The sequence below is a fragment of the Patiria miniata genome, unplaced genomic scaffold (genome assembly GCF_015706575.1).
Source record: "Patiria miniata isolate m_02_andy unplaced genomic scaffold, ASM1570657v1 HiC_scaffold_9, whole genome shotgun sequence".
In the NCBI taxonomy this organism is placed as follows: Eukaryota; Metazoa; Echinodermata; class Asteroidea; order Valvatida; family Asterinidae; genus Patiria; species Patiria miniata.
The window spans coordinates 15,377,794-15,400,874 of record NW_024037076.1 but is presented as its reverse complement, the minus strand read 5'-3'; the positions used below and the strand labels follow the sequence as shown (position 1 = coordinate 15,400,874).

At 39.6% G+C, this 23,081-nt stretch overlaps 1 protein-coding gene across 1 annotated transcript in view; it reads left to right on the top strand.

Moving 5' to 3' along the window:
- Positions 1-19,139, top strand: part of LOC119720140 (transmembrane protease serine 7-like) — a 30,566-nt gene extending 11,427 nt beyond the window's left edge. Inside the window, exons 2-11 of the mRNA XM_038189697.1 lie at positions 1,625-1,807; positions 3,353-3,607; positions 10,368-10,507; positions 11,135-11,237; positions 12,321-12,521; positions 13,402-13,830; positions 14,239-14,310; positions 16,032-16,177; positions 16,431-16,539; positions 18,875-19,139. Of these exons, the coding sequence (XP_038045625.1) occupies positions 1,648-1,807; positions 3,353-3,607; positions 10,368-10,507; positions 11,135-11,237; positions 12,321-12,521; positions 13,402-13,830; positions 14,239-14,310; positions 16,032-16,177; positions 16,431-16,539; positions 18,875-19,122 (1,863 nt within the window). The 5' untranslated portion in view covers positions 1,625-1,647 and the 3' untranslated portion in view covers positions 19,123-19,139. The remainder of the gene's footprint in view (positions 1-1,624; positions 1,808-3,352; positions 3,608-10,367; positions 10,508-11,134; positions 11,238-12,320; positions 12,522-13,401; positions 13,831-14,238; positions 14,311-16,031; positions 16,178-16,430; positions 16,540-18,874) is intronic.
- The last annotated feature ends 3,942 nt before the right edge of the window (positions 19,140-23,081 follow it).

Here is a 23,081-nt window from a genome sequence, read left to right as displayed (position 1 = left end):
TTTGTTGTGAAAATTAAAGACTTATTGAAATCATACAGAGAGCAAGTTTAAGCACCAACCGTTATACACTTTGAATCTTATCGCACGCTTGTCCTGAAACATTTGTTATTGAATGCATGACTCCAGTCATACCTGTTTAATAAAGTAAATAAATTAATGTCAAACTGTTCCATGTCTCCCACTCTTATTTCAGTTCTACTCGTCGGCAATACAGGTGGCTACACTTCAGGGTTCCATTAAGTTGTTGTCCAATCGTGTAAAAAAATTGGGTTTAACAAAGGGTTCGCCTTTGTGTTACGCTCATGAACTATCTTGTTTTTATGTCCCGCGGCGAAGCCAAAGTGGCATACTATTTCCGCCTTGTCCTAGACGGTGGGTGTGTGTGTGTGTGTGTGGGTAGGCATTCTATTCAATGTGTGGACTTTCGAACAAAAGAGGTCCACATAAACCAGGTAGCAGCGACGTTGTGTGGACTGGCCCATGTCCACCCAATGTTTCCCCATTCTGGAAAACAGGTTTAGAGGTATTTCGGGGTTAGGTTTATCAGTGGCAGAATGAAGAGAAACACTAAAGGGAATCATAAAAAAAAAATTGGGTTGAAAGAATTTTAATAGTTTGAGAAAAATGAGTTTTTTCACTGGTTTTTCATTACTACACGAAAGCAATGAAAAGTCCACACAAGGTATGTAACGAAACCTTGGTGTGTGGGTGGGTGGGTGGGTGGGTGGGTGTGTCCGGATAAATCTTGTCAGCGCGATAACTTGAGAAATACTTAACCTATGAACTTTAAATTTGGTTTGTGTATTGTTCTTGGTAATCCTAAGAAGCATATTGCATTTGGGGCCGAAAGGTCAAGGGTCAAGGTCACAGTGGCCAAAACAAAATAAATTTTGTCAGCGCGATAACTTGAGAAATACTTTACATATGAACTTCAAATTTGGTTTGTGTATTGTTCTTGGTAATCCTAAGAAGCGTATTGCTTTTGAGTCCGAATTGTCAAGGGTCAAGGTCACAGTGGCTAAAACAATAAAAATCCTGTATTTATTCTGAGATCATAGGGAATAATTCATATAAAACCTACAGAAAACACTAATGCTGTCAATGAACGTTCCATGTGACCAAGGTAAAATGATGTTAAAAGAGTGGTGTTATGTCATGGGAACGGTGACGGTTGCAAGGCATTTGTGTTTGTAAACACACCTGACTTGTTTTCGTTTGACTGTGTGACTGGTAAGTATATAATAGATAGGGAATATTTGTACCCCATGGAAACGTACTCGTACTCGTACTCGTGGAAAAGTACTCGTACTCGTGCTCATGGAAGTGTGCTCGTAGTCGTACTCGTAGAAAAAGTACTCGAACTCGTCTCGTACTCATGAAAAGTACTCGACTACAGCACTGATTGCCGGAGACCAATTATCCGTAGAATGTGCACCAATGTAATAAAATTAAAGGATTTAGATTAAAAACTGCATGACGTCCACGTAACTATGTAACGTGGCATGGCACGCATGATGTAGCATTGTGTTGCGTTACATTGCATTGCAATTATATGTTGGCTTTATGTCAAAATATTATATAAAGAATAATTTTTTCATGGTTTCTTATTGTGTTCCGTAACCAGCTCGGGACTGTCCTGAGATCAACATGACACACCTAGACCCCAACCTACGTCTCACGATAAATGGAGGCAACTCACCAGGCTCAGTAGTGATATTTACTTGCCAATCCGGATTCCATCCGGTAGGAGAAACACGCCTCACTTGCGAGGGTGGCAGCTGGTCTCCTTCCTTCCCTACTTGTGCAGGTGAGACTCTGGTATATTTGGAAGTCGGCCAAACAATTTATTAGGTGTTGGGGTATGAGCCCAAAACCTACTGTTATTCTATGAATTTACTATTATTATTTTTCTGCAAGATACATTCTTCTCTAGAACTGTTTGTCAACATGAAAAGTGATATGAACTTCAATTGTCAATACATGAAAGCACAACCCACTGAATTTGTGTTTTTGGTAGTTACGTCATCATGACGTCATCATGGGTTACGTGACGTCACTTCAAAAATAATCATATTTAATCTTCGAAATTCAATTTAAAATCAACCGTGAGAGTCCGGAATTTTAATTTTGCGGGAATCAACATGATAATACATGATCTTATTTAATCTTTTGCACGTCCAATTACGTGACACTTCCTTCAGGTCGAAACCAGAAGTGCCTAATAATTTGAAAGTGGAAAAAGATATAAACTTGCTTTCAACGATGTTAGTGTCTGGCTAGATAGACCTTTAAAAAAGTGATCGGTGACGCCATGAAGTGTTCGAACGCCCTCTAGCGGAGGTTAAAAAATGTCAAAAACCCATTTTCACTTGATGTCTGTGGCGAAGTTTGCGGTAATCGCGTCAAAATTAATATACATGATGACCTTTAATGCAGACAAGACATGTGCGCGAAAACAATTGATTACGTCATCAGACCGGAAGTTACAATGAGAAGACCTTTAAACCTTCAAAAATTGCTAAAACATCAACCGTGAATGATATCAAGATTTGGCTTCATATAGCAAAGTTAGCATACCTCGTGCGCTTTCTGGTAATGATGCAACAATGACGTCATCAAGCATCATATTACAAGAAAATAAAGATTCCTATGTTTAATCTTTGAAAATCAATATCAAATCAACTGTCACAGATTAGAATTTATTTATTATGGCAATCGATACAATATTACAGGGTCTTCATATTTGGTACTAAGTGCAAAATCACCATGACCCTTCCTTCCGGTCGTAACCGGAAGTGCCTTGTAATCTTAAATTGGCAAAAGATGTGAACTTGCTTTCAACGATTGACTAGGTCAAACATGGATTTAAATATGCATTTTGAGTTGATGTGGTTGGAAAAGTTTGCGGTAATCAATGGCCCAACACCGTGTGTTTGTTCTTACAACCTCTAGTTCTGTTTAAAGTGATTAGTGGTTACTCATTAACTACCATGAACATGTATTTAATTCGGTTACCAGAGTAGAAAGTAACATAATGATATAAGGATTCCATTATAATAACAAATACAATTGTAGGCCTAGATTAATACTTATAATATGCAATTTATCATCCTTATAAATTCACCATAAGTATGTTCACAACGTTTTTAAAGGTATACATGTACAACTTTATTTTTTGAAGAATTGGAAATTACATTTTTCCCTACTGAAAAAGACTACCCTTATAGTCTTTTTAAAAGGTTTTTGAAAACTTTGCAATTAAATGTCTAAGCAGATGGCAGTACAAAGAGAATTTACTCCAATATTTGACACCCAAGCGTTCAATGCAAGAATCCTAACTCTTTTTTGACAGCCGATGTTCCTGATGACACAGGCCCGCTATTGGGGCCAGATGACTGCAACTGTGAGCTGTGGGAGAGATGTGTGGCCAACAGCAATGGTCCATCAACATGCCACTGCATCCACCCGCGGCAGTGTGATGACGTAGGCCAGGAGCAATACTGTGGGAGTGACGGTCGAACGTACCCCAGCATCTGCAGAATGAAGGCTGGAGGCTGTCTGCTGGACTTGGACATACAGGTCGTCAGCAATGGACCTTGCCCAGAAAGTAAGAATAAATATATCTTCACACCTTCAGTTGTTCCCCTTTTTTCGTTTAACGCCAAGTTATCAATTTTCCCATCTAAAGACATTGCCAATCATTTCCAAGTATTTATACTTGTATCGTGACAGAGTTCATATGTCAAAGGGGTTTTAATTAATTGTAGCTGGCTCATACTCTCTTACAAACCTACCTTTTGTTTCATTCAGTGGGCCTATGGATAAAAATGTGATGTTTTTAACATAACTCTGTGTACTGTAGTACGTGTTCCCACAAGGTATAATCTATAACACCGTGAAGCACATCCATCGTCCTGTGAAAGCAACACATACAATACTATAATTTCTGTAAATAATCTATCGAGTTTGCATAATAAATTTGACATCTACTGTGGACACGTGTACTTAATTTATTGGCGTTTGACTGAGCTAGGGCGCTGTTTCGCTTTGACGGCTGGACAGATGCCCCTGCCAAAGAGACTGGAAAACCAGTTCACGGACGCCATCTTATTTTAGAAGTTTCTGTTGAGTTGAGTCACATCTTTGGATGTATAAAAAGTATTGTTTTGTACCAGGAGTTAAGCAATAAAACCAGCATTTTTGTCGTTCTGATTGTGTGATATACTGTCGTTCTGATTGTGTCCCGACACCCCCCCCCTCCCAATCAACACCTACATCATTGATGGAACATTCACCTTGTGGCAGGTCCAAGTTTGCAATTGCCCTTTGAAGATTCCTTGTACAACTTGTACGACTATTCTTACGAGAGTTCAGAGTCATCTGTTGATCCTACAGTCTCACCAAGCATGGAAACTACAGATGGTTGGAACAGCGAGAATGTAACAATGGAGAGTGAAACAAATCGCGGTATGTATAGTCATTCATGTGGTGAAAATTGCAATTAAAGACAGTGACTTTGATCACGTATCAAAAGAGCTGTTATCTAAAGTCCTCATCTCCACGATTGTCTTTATTTAAAAGAAGACAAATTCACTCTTATACTGCTGAGGATACACTATCTTAAAATAACCACAATGATAAAAGTTTACTTTACAAGCAATGGTTGCGTTGGTTGATTTCACACCTTTAGGGATGCATGTGCGCTGCTACAATCTACAAATGGTTAGATAACATCAAAGAGGCGATTTTCGTGTACATGAACAGTCGAACATTGATAAAAAGAGCAATGTCAATACAACCTCCTGCTTATAAAAAGAAAAATTTTAGGTCAAAAGTATTTGTTTTTCCTTGTTTTTCATTACTGATAATACAAAGGTACCTGTTACATCCAGATATTTTGTAAAGTCCCAGGGACCTTGTTATAAAAGTGCTCCACTGTACTTCGTAATGTCCTGGGCCGCTTAAGTCCAAGACGCGTCTTGGGAAGGGTGACTCGTCTTAACTTGCGACTCACGATAGGATCGATTTCACCAAACTTAAGACTTTCTTTTAAACACGGCTGAACTCGTCTTAACTTAAGATCGGTTTGAGGGTCGTCTTATCTCATTAATGCGTGCGTTAATTATTATAAAGTCTGGAACTTATTGCCGTTAACGACGAGTGTTGGCCTAGAGTTATAGTTTCGAGGAAGAAAATCGCTGTAGAAACAGATTTGAAAGGATTGCTGATACGTAGGTAGTTTTACATTTATACGCCAACAACTTGTCGACTTTTTGAAATAGAGTGATGAAGTGGGGAGCAAGAACAGTGACGTAAATCTGTGCCGGCGAGTTGGGGGGATGGGGGATGACCCAAATACAAAAATTTCCCGTCCGTGGAAATTCGAAAAGGGGGGGGGGGGGCTGACACCACATTACACTAGGGGGAGCTCTTCGGGATAAAGATGTATATCAATGTAGCGGGACGGCAAAAGGAGGCCGGCCCTCTATTTAAAGAGGACGAGTGTTCCACTAAAAATATATGCCAGTAAAACTATGAACCTATGTCATGACGACGACAATGAGATGAGCTTACCGAACTTGTATTTACATTATTTCCACACAAGAGTCAAGATGATAATATTCTTTACACAAAGCAATAATCCATGATAAATGTAAGGCACAATAAAATAGAACGATAAAGGTCAAATGTCAACACACGGCTGGCTACATATGTTACAAATCACAGACGTGAATCATCCGGCCTCAAAGTGAACACAATATTCTCACAAAAGGATCACATTATACACTAAAGTACTCACAGGGACGAATCTATAATACTAACCTTCCAAAATGATATAATACTAACCTTCCAAAATGATATAAATTTGGAGCATGGCCGGAGCCATGCTCCCTACAAAATAGAGAGAATATATGCCCCAAATTTGTGGTGGTCTTCCCTGTTCAAGTCCCACAGAGGAAAACTTGTTACAAGTTGCCTTTGCGCGGGAAGCACAAAGGTCATGATATGCAAATCACTCGCGAAACTTTTGGACGAACAACTGAGGGCGCACTTGGTCTCCCTACAGGTTCCCTACTTTAAGACCACGCGACCCGAGTGGTCCCAAATAACAGAAATACAAGGGCGACCTGGAAATGATTATATAAAATTCCCATTAATTAAGTGATCTACAACAATAACACCTTTTACATGTCTCAATGCGGTACATTAAATTAAAACAGGTTCAATGTAATAATACTGCATAACATTTATAGACATGTAGCATCCCTTTAAAGATAAAGGAAAATACAACATACATGTACATATCCACTATACAATAAAACTGTGGTTTCATGCCAACAACTCTGAACATACACTCGTTATGATTTTAATATGCATAACAAGGTAATGAAATCTAAATCACATTGGATCTGTATTAAGATAGAAGTGACTTTTTGTTATAATGGAACAATTGGATATGAAGTGGCAGACAAACAGGAGGTTCATACACTACATATAGGTCTCAGATACAAGTGGCTGTCAATACAAAATGTATTTTTCTCAAACAATTCAGTGCATCTCCAGATAGACTACAGGGTAGAATAATACAAAGTCTCGTTCACACTGTGAGAACAAACAGTTGGACAACTCGACCAACTACAACATCCTTCACCCACATAAGGCTAGGAAAACAATTACATTTCTACCCCAAAACAAAGCTAAACTGGGAGGAGCAACACCCATCACTAATAGTACTTAGGGCAACAACAATAGGAGAGGAATTTACAAAGTACATACACACATAAACATTTCCTGAAAATGGTCCTATAAATGGTAGATTGCATGGTGAAAGTGCCAGACAAATTTCACTAAAAAGGGTATACAAAATATCCTATAATATTGTGAGTAAAAAATAGTTGGAATACACCAAACTACAAAACTGCTGACAAAATGTTCCACTTAGCAACTACACTAAAATTAGGAACCTACAATCCCGGCACTAAACGTTCTTAGGGAATAAATTTGGAAATGTAAACAAAGACACACAAATTCCTATCCCATATAAAATGAAAGAGAGAGAAAAACATGAAAATGCCACGTCTCTGTGAACCAACCTTGACAAGTCAGGAAAAACCTAAAATGCATCTGCCTGAATCATGAAAATATAGTGATCAATTAGTCATCATACAAAAGACACACCTACATAAACATGCTATAAAAACACAACATTATAAAAGGCATGTATAATAGTTGTACAACAATTCGTACAATAATCTCATTCAAACATGTGAATAACAACTAAATTTCAAAAAAATAGAAAAATACAAAATACAAGTTTATACAATGAAATAAGTACATATGGTGCGGATAAATCCTGTGTCCCTTTTTTCAAAGAGCAAAACACCAATAGTTGTGCAGTAAAATATGGAGGGGCAGCTTGAGCTATCAATACATAGCCAAATACATATACAATGATCATGCTAGGCATAGATAAACACAAGTACTTTTAAGTAATGGCATTTGGCCACAGACCCCGAATATGAGGCACTGTACTCCTGTCAACAGTCATTATGGTCACCACTACTGCCAACACACAGAAATAAGCTGCGATAACCAAAGACAAGGGAGGGTTCCCTACTTTTTCTTGGGCTTTGCCATCTGCCAAACTAAGTGAAGGATGTGTTACATTACTGTAGCTAACTACATGAAGGCTATCATCGAAAATACTCACAGTGGGAGAAACAGAAACTACTCCTTCCACCTGCACATTACAAAAATCAGCAGCTTCAAGTAAAACCGTCTCAATTAGAAGCAGCTTAGCCTCTTCAAAAATAGCATCTACCGCCTCAACTGTATGAGAACACATAACAAGGTCAGGACACTGTGATTCATGAACCCTGTCTTCACTAGGCTTCTCGAAACATTTCAAAATAGCAGCAAATCTATCATTCAGTGCAGCTTCAATGCTACTCACTGCATTTCTATCAATAGAACGCATCTTCATTTTGTTCACATAAAATATTTGTGAAGGCACTAACTATGGTCCTAGCTAAAGCACTATTTGACTTCGCAATAGAGTCTGGCACAGACATGGTTGGAATAATTACCTTGGAATGCACCCACAGAAATATGACTTGTTACAAAATCAGGCCTCAATCACTAACCTACAATCAAGTCTGCATACAAACAGACAATAAAATACAAGTCAAAAGTATGTCTAACTACACTGTAGACAAAAGTACAATTCCACTATAAAAATCTCCAACTGACACGGTCTAAAAAGTCACCCAATAATGCCAAGACAATCTAATAATACAAGAAGCAAATGACACAATGCACTGGTGTAAAATGTCGTGAAAATGCAATTAGCTGAAAACCAGAAGTTACAATGGTGTGTGTGTGCAACAAGCAATACTAGTATTTGACTCAGAAACACTAAATCCAAAGCACAGGCCAACAAATGGCTCTATAATTATCTGCTCCTAATATAGAATCTACTACAGATTCACACAAGGCACAACTGCCTAAAAACTGAACAGATCTAAGCTTGGATACAAAATGGGCAAATATCAAATACAATTCTAAAAATAGATTGTTACAATGAAAGTTACACAGCACACAATGTAGCTTGTCAATGAAGTCCTCTCAACGCAAGGTGAGGCAAAAATCAGATGATGACCATCACGTCTATGATCGCCACAATCAAACACACGGAAGCGATTCAGTGCGATTCGTGAACACGAATTCCGGTGCACTAGAAAATGTAAAGTCCGGGGAAAATATTTCCGGATGAAAACGCGTCGTCAATAAAAACTTCACGGCTATGTAGAAATGTCAACTGTCGGAGCACTCAATCCTGTCTACGACGCCATTTTGTGGCGGGACGGCAAAAGGAGGCCGGCCCTCTATTTAAAGAGGACGAGTGTTCCACTAAAAATATATGCCAGTAAAACTATGAACCTATGTCATGACGACGACAATGAGATGAGCTTACCGAACTTGTATTTACATTATTTCCACACAAGAGTCAAGATGATAATATTCTTTACACAAAGCAATAATCCATGATAAATGTAAGGCACAATAAAATAGAACGATAAAGGTCAAATGTCAACACACGGCTGGCTACATATGTTACAAATCACAGACGTGAATCATCCGGCCTCAAAATGAACACAATATTCTCACAAAAGGATCACATTATACACTAAAGTACTCACAGGGACGAATCTATAATACTAACCTTCCAAAATGATATAATACTAACCTTCCAAAATGATATAAATTTGGAGCATGGCCGGAGCCATGCTCCCTACAAAATAGAGAGAATATATGCCCCAAATTTGTGGTGGTCTTCCCTGTTCAAGTCCCACAGAGGAAAACTTGTTACAAGTTGCCTTTGCGCGGGAAGCACAAAGGTCATGATATGCAAATCACTCGCGAAACTTTTGGACGAACAACTGAGGGCGCACTTGGTCTCCCTACATCAATATGTATATACTGGCACTCAGTCAAAAAGGCACATTTTAAAAGCTTTTGTTCTTCGTTTCACCACTTTTCAGTGCTATTGAATACATTTTGGTCGTTGGGATGTCGAAAAATGACCTCAAAATCATTTTTTTCTCTCATCACAACTAAGTGGGGGATGATTCAATAGCCCATCCCCCCTGGTCAAAATGTTGGGGATATATACCCCATCCCCCCGCGATTTACGCTCCTAAGCAAGAATGACTCTATCGTATCTTGTGTAGACCTACCTTGCGTGTGAAATTTATTGACTAGAGTAATTTTTCTGCGCGCGGAAATGGTTTTGTTACTTTTCAACGACTGATTCGTCGAGCGGTAAAAACAAACGCGACACTGCCATCAAATTGGCAGTTTTAATGTGTCTTGCTATAAGATGGGTTTAGCGAAATCAGTCGTACGACGCGTCTTAGCTAAGATTGATCTTAGAGCGGGGACTCGTCCTAAGTCCCAAGATGAGTCATAAGATAAGACGAGTTTCGTGAAATCGGCCCCAGCTGCTACTGTTAAAATCCCGATCCGAGATTCACTGTTATAACATGTCATACAATTGCACATTGGAAGTAAACATCTAATTACAGAAAACAACATATCTGGATATCTCGATGGCTCCATTCAAGAAAACGTCGAATGTCTTATTTACATAGCGCAAAAATGACATGTAATGGAAAAATTATTAAAGAGGATATAGGCTATATGCGCCTCTAAGTGCCACTTCCTTAATAGTAAATCGCTTAGCATTTTTTCGACGTAGCATTTATATTCTGCTTTGTTGAATCAACAAGTTGAAGCTAACAATTTTCGATCATGTGGGAAAAATATGACACCATTTTTAATTAGACCCCAATCTCTTTTCGTTTAAGATGACTACGCGGCCTGCGGGTACAGTGAATATGCAGAACAGAGGATATTTGGAAGGATATCCGGCGGCACTGATGCTGCAGAAGGCCAGTGGCCCTGGCAGGTGGCGCTCTTCTGTCATCGGAACTGCACAAGATGTGAGGTAGTAATGCATTATATTCTTGGTTGTCTTAAAGCAATGCATGTAGGCCTAAAGTCAAAAGACCACCATTAGGCCAAAAAAATAATCGGTCTCTGGTCAGACCGAAGTTCCGGAATTGATGCGGCGACGCGGTTTTTTTTTTTCTTTTTTTTTTTGGTGTTATTTTTTTCAAGCTTGTATTGTACAGAGAAGGTGGGTACTATTTTGCATTTTTGTGTACTCATTATACATTGGTGTCCTCCATAATTTGCCTTGGTGCCCTTTATCATTTGCCTTGGTGCAATTTCCCCAATCCTTGGTGCTCCTTGGTACAAAACTTTGAAAAGGCGCGGCAATAGAGGGCACTGTTGTAGCTTCCGTGTTAATTTGGAGGAAAAAAAAGGTTGACGCGCATGATTAAAATCGACGCGCGCGCTGACCAGAGACCGAGTATTTTTTTGTTTTGGCCTTAGCCAAGGAATCTTAAACTCTGGAACATTTAATTGTCTCAAGCAGCCAATTGCAGTCGTCCAATTGTCTTTCTTCACTTGAAATAGCTGCGCAAAGCAGTTTTTACTTGTGGTTTTTACATTGTGGTTTGGATTGATAAGATGTTGCAAACTTCAAAATTCCTTGCTAATTTTCCAGCCCAGGTTTTTCTGTGGTGGTAGTCTCATTGCTCGTAACTGGGTTCTGTCAGCTGCACACTGCTTCGAACGATGCCCATGGTCTGCCATCAGAGTATATACAGGTACGGTAGGATGTTTGGACCTTGGTCAAAACTTAATGATTAATGCATACATTACAGTTATTTCTGGGGGCAATAGTGTTTAATATCTCAAATAGAATATGTCGCCGTATAGAGGTCTAAGCAGGTTTCCCAGTACTCGCGTATCGGGCATCGGTTTTATACGGGCCAACAAGCCGCTACTCTCGATGATCTGCATGCATAGTCACAAGAATAAGCCAGTGAGGACCTCAGTACCTCTGCACTACTATACCAGATATTATAGTTGCTCTCTTAATTCCACAGAGTGAAAATTCACTCCATTAAAGTGAAGATTCACTCCCACAGTCGGAAACTAGCTTCGTTTTAGAATGAAATTTCTTCAATCGTAAAGATCGATTTTCACTCTAAAACGTATAGTCCCTAACTTTCACTCTTTGCTATTTAGAGAGTATTCGTGAACAATCTCATGTATAATTAAGTGTTGGGTCTGGAGCTATAGTTTGCGAAACATTTAAAATTATGCATTCTATACATTAGAGCTTTCGTTCACTGATAAATTTAACGTAGGGCCCGTCTTGTGCAAAGATTAATGCAATAATATTACCAACCTTACATAATTAAGCTCGGGTCGATGGTCAATAAAACCATTATCTGGCTGAACCGACGAGTACATTTGTATCTAAAGCCCGACGCATACCTTTCCAATTTTTGGTTTATGAGATCATCGGACATCGTACAGAGGTGTGCGCTGAAAAAAACAACAATCGGACCGATCTGACCGTGTACCGGGCAACCGGATGAAATCAAACGTTTGATTTTTACGCTTCCAATTTCACCGGATCCGTTTTCACCAGACGCAATATTCATGTTAACCAATCAGATTCAAGAAGAAAGTCACATGGTTGTCATCATGTGACTGAGCATCATGTGAATGATCACCATATATGGGACTGATCATAGACATAATTCACTTCCCAGATTGTAAGTGGATACCACGGGCGCTTGCGTCTGAATTGAATAATTAATTCACACTGCGGTGGCCCGTCAATTTTGTCATGGTTGTAGGACTGTATGGTGTCATGATGTTGTTTCGCTTTATTTCAGGAATTCGTAATAAATCCAGGTCAGCTCTTCGACTGGTCGACCCAGCCCTTGTGTATACCCTTGATGGAGACGACGCCCTAATAAAGCATGAGGCGTTTAATTCGGACCTTGATAACGATATTGCCGTTTTACGATTGAGCCGTGATGTCATGCTGAGCTCAGGAATAAGACCAATCTGCATGCCAAAACTTGCTATGAAAGGTGAGGGCGTCCTAAATGTGTACTTTATAAGGGAAGCATTTACTTAAGCAGCCAGGTACATTCATAAAGTTGATCACAAAATACTACGCTTGCGTGAGCCATCACGATCTTTAAGTAATACACAATTGGAGGAGATTTCAAAGAAAGACTTTCTATGAGCGATTCCTCGACGTAGAGTGTATAGAGTGATAGTTTACTTCTCTTTTTTTAGGCTTACTAGAGTTCGTATCAACTCAACCATGGAAGTAGCTCCGAATTTTATGACTTGGACCTGAGCTGGAAATGCCCAAACAATAAGTAGGACCGTAAAAAAAGTAGCTTGCACCGTACTCATTGCAATTATGGCTCAGAAGATGCCATAACGCCAGGACCCTAAAACCAGTCGAGTGAGGGCTCATTGACCCTTTTTACAATTTTTAAACTTCACTTGTTCGCAGAGCCGCTTTGGATCAAGGTCCCATTTGGTCAACCAGCTTCCCTTTCATTATTCTCGATGTCTTTTTTCCTCCTCTATATCCCTCAACCCACTAATGTTATGGTGGCATTGTTGGCTAGTGCGTAAAGCGATTCTCTTCCCGGCTCAGACCATTATGTGAGAAGTGTTGTGCGTTGAATCTGTGCCGAGAAGGTTTTTTCTCCGGGCTCTCCGGTTTTTCCTCACTCCGCATAACTATAAAACACTTTCGATCTCTGGCTGTGGTTCCCACATGGGTCATAATGGCGGCTGTCAAAGGCGCTTTTACACGGCTTTGGCACGACCACGTTGTAGCCGCGTCCTACGCAATTTAGATTCTCAGTTGCAAGTAAGGATGATTAGCCCCCACATTATTATTACTATCAATGTACTGATAATAAGCATTTGATTATTTTCTACAATCAGAAAGAACACTTTATTCACCACACGGAGAACCACCATATGTGGCTGGATGGGGCACTACGCAACCCTATGATTACGGTAATCTGTGCTTTGACGGATACAGGCCTACCTCGTCTCTCCTCAAATTCCTTATTGTCCCCATGCGCACTGACAGAGAATGCAGGGACAGTTTCATCAACCACTATGAGTGTACGGGTGTGTCCTTTTACAAGCCTGCAATCGCGTTTTGTGCGGGAGTACCGGAGGGAGGCCTGGATGCGTGTAAGGGAGACTCGGGAGGGCCAGTCATGAGGCAGATGACCGTTGCAGACGGCAGCAAACGATGGGTCCAGATAGGCATTGTCAGCTGGGGTGAGGGGTGCGCCGTGGAAGGTCGATACGGTATTTACACAAGACTTTCGGCATATACCGACTGGATTGAAAGTCACATTGGTAAGATGAACATACATTTATTCGGGGCGTAGGCAAATGCCTAAATTTACCGTGTCCCTTCTTTAAAATATCAGTACACATCTTGCTGTATTGCATAATTCAAGACACCGGACCTAAAAGAGACTCCATTTGCCTGTATACCTACTCAGCCAGAGGTGAAAAAGCAAAAAGTACATGTATTGAATTACCATTTGAAGTGTAAACCTGATTTTAAATGATCTACAACTAGATCCGTGCGTGGTCCGGTTTTGCACTTTGAATGCATGAATTGATGAACTGATGACTTTTATGAATTCATTTCTTGGTTATATATGGAACAGCCATGGGTAGATAGAATTACTTTCTTTTATGAAAGGATCGAACACAAGCAATATTGTTCGTACACTCTACAACGTATTTATTTTTCAGAGTTTTCAACAACTGAACATGCGACAGATCAAGATTCAACGACGGTCTTATCAACGGAATCTAAAACTGAAGGTTCGAAACACAATTATAACAGCTGCATTTAAGCGGATTCTCCAGTCCATCTGGTCAGTTTTTTTACTACACACCACGTATGTTTCAGCCACTCATTTAGTTTGCGCGCATGCGCACTCAAAATATGAAATACTGATAATCAGCAAACATGGATGCCTGCAGTCGCAGTTTGACCCACTGAAGTATCGGTCAACATCAAGCTCGAAGTACTTTGATAATTTTTTCTTTCCACGTGGACAGGAATTTAAGGCAATCAAAGTCACTTTTGCAAACCTTAGCACAAAAAAACAGAGAGTATTTGATGTATTTTTTTTGTTTTTTCGTGTCGTGTAGTAAGAAAGTATTGGGTCACAAATTCAAAACAGGCGACAGTTTTGGGGATAATTTTTCAGTTTTGCCGAGTAATTGTAAACTTGTCTTCACTGAAAAATGGTAAAGGATGCCACGGAAAGTGCGATGTATAAATATCATTTAAGTCGGAAACCGTTTCGATGAGAAAAGTAAGGTCTCACGTTGTACGTTTTTTTCGTTGAATGTAACGTTATTGTGCACGTACGTACCTGTACACAGACCCTGGAATCTGGCCGTAAACATGGCTAGCCACGCGCCGCGCGCGGCGCTCCGTTTGTAATCTTTCGATGCGTTGGAAATGTATACATTTAACTGAAACGATTTACAACTGACTGGTTCCCGGCTCTGAAATGCAGTTAAGTACGATCATAGAGGGTACTGGGACAAGTTTATTTGTGCACAAGCTGTCAAAATGGGTTTAATCGAAAAATGACGATTTTTATAAGCTACAGGTTTCCTTCTCACATCAAATCACTTGTAAAATGATGGTACTACGGCTGATCTAAGGTAAACCAGGCAAATTGTCCAAAATGTGTAAACCAAACTCAAAAGCGAACGATATTTTTCCTTTTCATTTTGTACGTTTTTTGTCCATAATTATTGGGTTTTTTTTATGTATTTGAAAGGCTTTTATCGCCGTTACGACACTGTAGAGACAATTTATATCTTTGTTCACTTGGTCTACTGATAATTTTTGGTTTGAATCATCTTTTAAGTACGTTTGAGAAGGATACATTTTAAGACATGAAAACCTGACAATCGTTCATTGCGTCGTCTGCTACCACTGTTTGCAAGCCGACGACGCGGAGGAAACCATTGCGGATGCGTGAGAAGACAACTAAATGCACGCACGGTCTATGGGGCTGAAACATACGTGACACGTGGTCATTCTATAAGTTCATCATTGAATTATTACAATCTTATTATTTGTCAAGTGTGGACGTTCCACAATTTTCTTGTCGGACCTGATTGCAGTTTCTGGAGACCGTGGCTCCATCCCCCACCCCTGTCTCTTGTGCGTCTCCGCATAATAATGGAGAACCCCCAAATAAGCGAGGATTCGGACGTGGATGTGCCATAGATATTGTGGGGGGAAAGACGATCAAGATCTGATCCTATGGTTGTTTTTGTTTTTGTTTGTTAGTGTTTATGTTATTCGAATTGTTTGTTTACATCGTTGTTTTTTTGTTGTATTTGTGTCCGCTTTATGATTTCGTGTTGTTTGTGTCGTTTATGTTTTGGTCCGTCGGTTTTCTTATTCTTGGTATGATTATGCTGGTTGTGTTTTTATGGTGCTATGTTGTCGTAGAAGGGAGAAGTTAACACTAAGATTGTTTTTGCTGATGATAATCGCCCGTCTTCTTTTTCAGACTACTCGCTGTGCGGGCGCAATGGAAAACTTCGTCACCAGCCTTATTCAAGAATAGCTGGCGGGAGTTTTGCTGAACATGGTGATTGGCCCTGGCAGGTGGCTCTGTTCTGTGACTTGGGTATTGCAGGATGTTATGAATGTGTGGTATGATTAAACAGTTTCTTACATCATCAGCAGTTCGTGTACCAATTAAGTACCTATCCAATTTAACCGTTTTAAGCGTTACATGTACCACGTGTTCATCTTCTCACACTGAGTAGAGCAGTTACGTTTATTAGTCAGCATCACATTACACAGTTCTCTTTTAAGCTGGTATAATTTACGTAAAAAAAATTGCACACCCCTGACTGTAGAGATATTACAATTTTACAAAGTATAAATCTGTACTTTTATCCAGCCCCGGTTTTTCTGTGGTGGTAGTCTTATTGCTCGCAACTGGGTTCTGTCAGCTGCACACTGCTTCAGAGGCAACCGCTGCCCATGGTCTGACATCAGAGTATACACAGGTAGGAGTGAAACAATGAGATATATGCTTGTCCGTGTGAGTGGTTGGGTTGCACTTTAAAGTCTCTGGCCCACGTCAGAGTTGTAGTCAACCATAATTCCAATCACAAGCTTTAAATTGCAATCACTTGTCACTTGACTTAAAACTGCGAGTCTTGTATTTGACCTGTACGTATAGTGATGACTTGGTTAAGACTCTAGTATTGCTTGTGCATTGTTTATCAATTCACTTTCGAGAAACATTGTCATTGGAAGATGGGGCTTTGTGTAATAACGAGTGGGGTATAAGACTCACCTTTTGAATCTGTTGGTTTGATGCACGTATCAATCGCTTATCATCATTGACCGTTAACATAGGTTTTCCAGGTTTTTTAACACTTATATCACACAAATTCCCTCAAACGATGTTCCAGAACATCGTAGAGCTCATTTCTTAGTGTCACTTTGTAAAAGCCACAAATGGATTTCAAATAGGGTGCAGTATAATCCAAATTGAAGCGTTGTTACTTCATCCTCTTTTCGGTTAATTCGACTCATATGGCGATCGGCGTCCTATTGAAAAACAAATAATTTCAATTCATTATGGTGCTGTTGGCATTCAGTTTCGTTTCTGGTAGCCTAATCTGACATATTATACGGTTAGAAAATGTTTCCAATCTTTTAGACTTACTTTGAAGGGTTAAGCATATTAAAAAAAAAATTATAAGTTCTACACTCTGTCGACCTTGCAGGATTGAGGTATCTCCTGAGCAAGCTGTAGTGTGTTGAGCTTGCACTCTACAGTCCTAGCATGTGTATTCTACTCCGGGCATATGCGGCTTGTCGGGAAGCTGTAGCTGTCTTAGTCTTACATGTAGTTGGCATGGGGTTAACAATGAGTTTTTTTTTCAGTTCCATGATGATTTTTGAACGTCTTCTCCCTCCTCTTGGTAATGTACTTATTCTGTTCTCATGAAAGTAATATTTATGTTGCGAGCAATATGGCGCTTCATCCCGAGAGTGTCAGCAATAGCCAGCAATAGTTCTTATTCGAAGGCACCAATGATACGGTTTCTGTCCGCGTTTGATACCTTGTTATATCGGCCTCGCTGAACTCCAGCATTGTCAGCCCTCTTAATTCTCCCTGATGGAGTCTGAAAAATGAGTGACAAGAAAATGCAGAATACTGTTATGGCCGTGTGGCAGCGCGGTATGGCATGGCCGCCACACCCCATAGGGGATCGACACCACGAACAGATGGACAGTTGAAGACAAGTTTGCAGAACATAACCAACTATCTTTAATTAAAACAACTCAAACAATTTAACAACTTGTTCAAATACAGCTTCGTCGGCCCGAGAAACCCGACGGCACGTTGAGGGACACAGACCCCGCGTGCCCGGAGCCCAGCCCTTTCAAAACACACAGAGTAATAAGAGTTATATAACAAAGTATTTTAAGAACTCCATTATGCGAAGCTCGTAGCAAATTAACAAAAGGACAAACATGTGGGCCGGTTCAGATAGCTTCATTACAATACCACTAATAATTATGTATGGGCCTTCATATAGCTTCGAAATGCCCTGTATGAATATTAATGACTAAAGCGTTATAATAAACTTTACCTTTAAATCAACGCTCTTTAAATACAATTGCCACATGAGAAGACTTTACCGAAATTAAGACTAATTCGAATTTGAATTGTATACTGCACCTTAAATGAAATCCATTGGTGCCTAATTGAAAATGAAATTGAGGATTAAGCTCAAAGACAATTTGTGTGATAAAGTGTAATTAACTCCATCGGGCTTATTCCAATGCATTTCTTTGTTCTGGTTCACAAAAGTGAAAATCTTCTCACTATGAAATGAGAAGCAAATAATACCCCATATCATAATACGTTGAAATTACATCTATCGGCATCAATATGCAGAGTTTATGTGGAAATAACTTCTCGTTTTATTACAGAGGTTTGATATTGATTCAAAAGAAGCATTAGATATATTGTTATCAAATATCGTTAACAGTTGTCCATCTCTCTTAAGAAAAACACCAAAATGTCTAGTCGTTTAAAAAAGGTAAGCTTATTCATGATTGTTGTTAAGTTTAAACGTGTGCAAGCCCTGTGTCAACGGACAATTAGTATACCGAAAAATAACTCGGTTACTTTGACTTCGTTTTAGGCATAATCAACAAATCAACAGATCACTTCAACGGTTTAACCAATCACTAGTGTACAACTTGTACAACAATGGCGAAGACGCCATGATAAGACACGTCACAACAAACGTTCAGGCATGTACAGGTTCATCCTCTCACATTATCTAACTGTTTCATAAATATTTCCCTTTGTTACAGGAATACTAGACAAATCTACAAATTTACTTCGAGAATTTGACCCATCCCTAGTGTACAACCTGGATGGTGAAGACGCCCTGATAAAACATGAAGAATACAATGACCGAAGCCTTGATAATGATATAGCCCTGCTGCGTCTGAGCAGGAATGCCACACTCAGCCCAAACGTCAGACCTATCTGCATGCCACAGCCAACAATGCAAGGTGAGGTGACTCCATATTGTACTTGTAATTATGGCAGTGGTTAATTTGTATAGAGTGTCATATGTATGGAACGCCAAAGACGCATTTAATGTGATCACCGAATCGGTGATGCACTTTCGCAATCGGTCATGCATATTCGCGATCTGTGATGGACTTTTGCGACCGGTGATCAACTGTTACTGGTGATGCATATTCACGACCGGTGATGGACTTTCGCGATCGGTGATAAACTTTTACTGGTGATGCCTATTCACGAGCGGTGATGGACTTACGCGATCAGTGATGGACTTTTACTGGTGATGCATATTCACCATATTCATATTGAGGCATTTAACGTGATCACCGAATCGGCAATACACTTTCGCAATCGGTCATGCATATTCACGATCGGTGATGGACTTTTGCGACTGGCGCTCAGCGACCGGTCATCGCAACTTCGATCACCGATCGCGAAAGACCATCACCGATTGCATAGTCCATCGATTGCGAAAGTCCATCACCGATTAAATACAACTTTTGGCGAAACAGGAACGCCAAAGAGGCACTTAATGTGATCACCGAATCGGTGATGGATTTTCGCGACCGTGTGATCTGTGTGTTGCGTCTAATCATTTGCACGTATCACACTTGTTTATGTTCCTTGCTCTGGAGCAATTTTTATAAATTAACATCATTTGTAAATGTTATTAAACTAGTGAATACATTATTAAAATCAATCAATCAAGTCGGGTAGAACTCCCGAGATCCACGGATAAGTTCTTTCCAACAACCTTTGTCATTCATGAGTTCAGCGATGTCTCGCGTCTCCTGGAGACCAGTGTCCATCCTTAATGAATCGACATATGTCCTCCTGGGTCTCCCTCTTCTTGCCTCACCATGAAGGGGTTCTTACAGGACCACTAAGTGTAGTGTGAACTCTGGATGCCTTTGAGCATGACCTGAAAGCTTCAATCTCCTCTGGGTCACTTTTGAGCTGACCTTTGGAAGGTTTTCGTACAGCTCCGAGTTCCTCATTCTCGTTGCGTACTGGTTGACGCTCAGAGCCACCCTCAACATTCTAGTGTAGCACCCATTAACCAGTGCCAGGCGCATTCAATAGTCCATTACGATCACGAAAAGATATGGAGCTAATGTATCACCCTGGAGTACTCCATTCAGTATCTCAAAGAACTCTGTCATCCCATCGCGTGTAATGACATGGGCTCTGGTGTTTGTATACAGCAAGGATATCAGGTCCACTATCTTCTTGGGAATTCCATAAGCCCGTAGGATGTTCATTAGGCAATTTCAGTTTACAGAATCAAAGGCTTTTCTGAAGTCAATGTGGCCATTCTAATTATTAATGTGGCCATTATAATTGCAAATCTGCAGAGCCTTAATTCAAGTTGCTCTTCTTTTTTTAATGCCTTTTGTTAAAATCTGATAAATTATACGTAACCGATGGAGTTTTTTGAACCATGGTGTGTTTTTTTATAAGAGTTTAGATGTAGATTTATCATTTTTAAGATTAGAATTTTTTTTTTCAAAGAGCAATGATTAGATGTGTAATTTTTTGTAATGCAGTACGGTACTCATTCTATTTCTTAGACCACTGTGGGAAATGGAGCTAGCTCTATGGTTTGTGCTAGCCATGTCTTCTTTGGCAATCAATCATCTTGTCCCTTAGGCCCTCGCAACAACACGTGCTTCAGGTCTCCACTGACCAGCTACCATTTTTTTTTTGCAGTCGTGGAAAATGGGGCACGATCGAGGTCAACACATTAATGGTCCGTGCATTCACCAACTGACGTTCAGCAAAAAAATGGAATCCTTTACAATTTAGAACATATCTTTACATCATATATATGACTTATAGGCTACAGCAGGTCTACAATTAAGCCGCAGCTTCCGAAATTTTTCGAGCTTGTTTTCAGTGGCCTTGTTTAATTGTAAAGTGCACACAAATAGAACAAACATTCGGTATTTAACCCAATTTGTTCAATTTTTCATTCACTAATGAATAATAAATGTTTCACCGGTGTGAACAGCCTTTTTGAGTACTTTAAAATCGGAGTTATCAAAGGAAATATTGAATGTATAAGTTTAAAAAAAGCAACTAAAAATTTGCAGTAGGGCTAAAAACCGCAACAGTGAACCTGTGTACCGACAACCACAGATGAGTGTTTTATTCCGGATACCATTGATATGGCATATATACCGTTTGAATGTCAATTGTTATGGTAATGTTAATATGGGCAACACCAAAGGCCCAAATCCACAGCGGCATACACTAAACAACAAACATTTTACGGACATTACAAAAAATGGAGTTCGCTATCAAACATATAACCGTTACACAATTTAGGGGCAACACCAGGCCCGACCAGTAGCCCTTACGAAAATGTCCTGTGGTATTCCTGTGGTAATTCTGTGGTACATATGTTTACCACAGAAATTACCACAGGAAAAGTATATATGACCAGAGTACCACACAAATTTATGTGGTAATGCCGACGCTGTCCTGTGGTATTCTTGTAGTACATGTAGGTACCACACAAAGTACCACAGAACAGTAGGATTTAAGAAAAGTACCACATACATGTGTGTGGTATTTGCCACATCCTGTGGTACTTCTGTTGTACTACCACACAATCTACCACAGGTCAGTGGAATTGGATGAGAGTACCACATAAATGTGTGTGGTACCTTCGATATCCTGTGGTACAATGTTATCATAATAATAATGATGATGTCCGTTGCCTAGCAACAAGCTTCATTCCAAACAACAACCTGATTAACTTACTAACAATTAATCTACAACAGAAATCACTGAGTGTTAAGTGGATTTTTGGAGAGTTTACACCTTAGGGTATTCGAATTGGCTTTTCTTATGGTTACCTGGATGTTTTTTCCTGGCAAATTTGTTTCTTTCAGACTTTTAATATTTAAATATTACATTATCTTTATGAAAATATCCAAAAACGTAACATCACGTTCATGATTATTCGTTTTTTCAAAATGTGCCAAAAGTGTGACCACAATTGGGGTCAAATTGTATGTTGCACCTCGAATCAACATACAAATGGAGACCGCAAACGTCACAATTGAGTCGGAGGCTGGATGTTGGAACTTGGACGGGAGTTGAAACTGTTGATTGAGCAACTCCAGACGGAGTAGGTCCCAATGCAATAGCAGATTACCTCACTGAACAGGAAAAAGAGCGCGTTACCTTCCATCGACAACTTCCCTTCGACAAATAACTCTTTCAATCCGGTTCCACACGTGAGCTTTCCAACAACTCAAGCAATTCATGAGATGGAAGCCGCCAAGCCGCAATACAGGGTGGGTCTAAAGGAATTGACCGATTTCAAAAAAATATTTTACAAATATTTGACTCTTTTTTAATTTTAAAAAATAGAGATAAAGTACATCTTATTAACTTTTAACTGTGAAAAATTTCACGTAATTGCATACTCTATTACCACGTTATATCTATTTCAATAAAAAGATCACAAAACTCGGCTGTCCCCCAATGACCATTTACCGTTCTAGGAACTGATGAATACCCGATGAGTAGATTGAAGCATTGACATTTTCCTTTCCCACCTCCATGCATGAACGAGGACTTGTAAAGGAAAACATACAAAATTCGACTTCAATATTTTTGGGGGAAAAGTTTCCTTGTTCCTCATATCCGAAACACACACGACGGTAAAAAATAAGGTTTGCCTATATGAATGCTTGTTTTTAATCTGTAATTCTCAATAAGCTCAATAGCTTTCAATGGCCTTCCATGGACAGCTATGAAAATGGGTAAGTTAAGTAAGCCATGCATAACCTCGGATAGCATTGATCGATTTCAGTAACTCTTATTCTTTTTCTAATCATGCGTTCACGAACATGCTCTATAAAGAAAATGCTTGAAACAAATTTTAATGATGTTTCAAATTTGATTGCTTTTTAAGAAAATCTTTAATCTACGTCAATTTTGTTACCCTGTATTCGATTGTGAAATCTGTTTGGT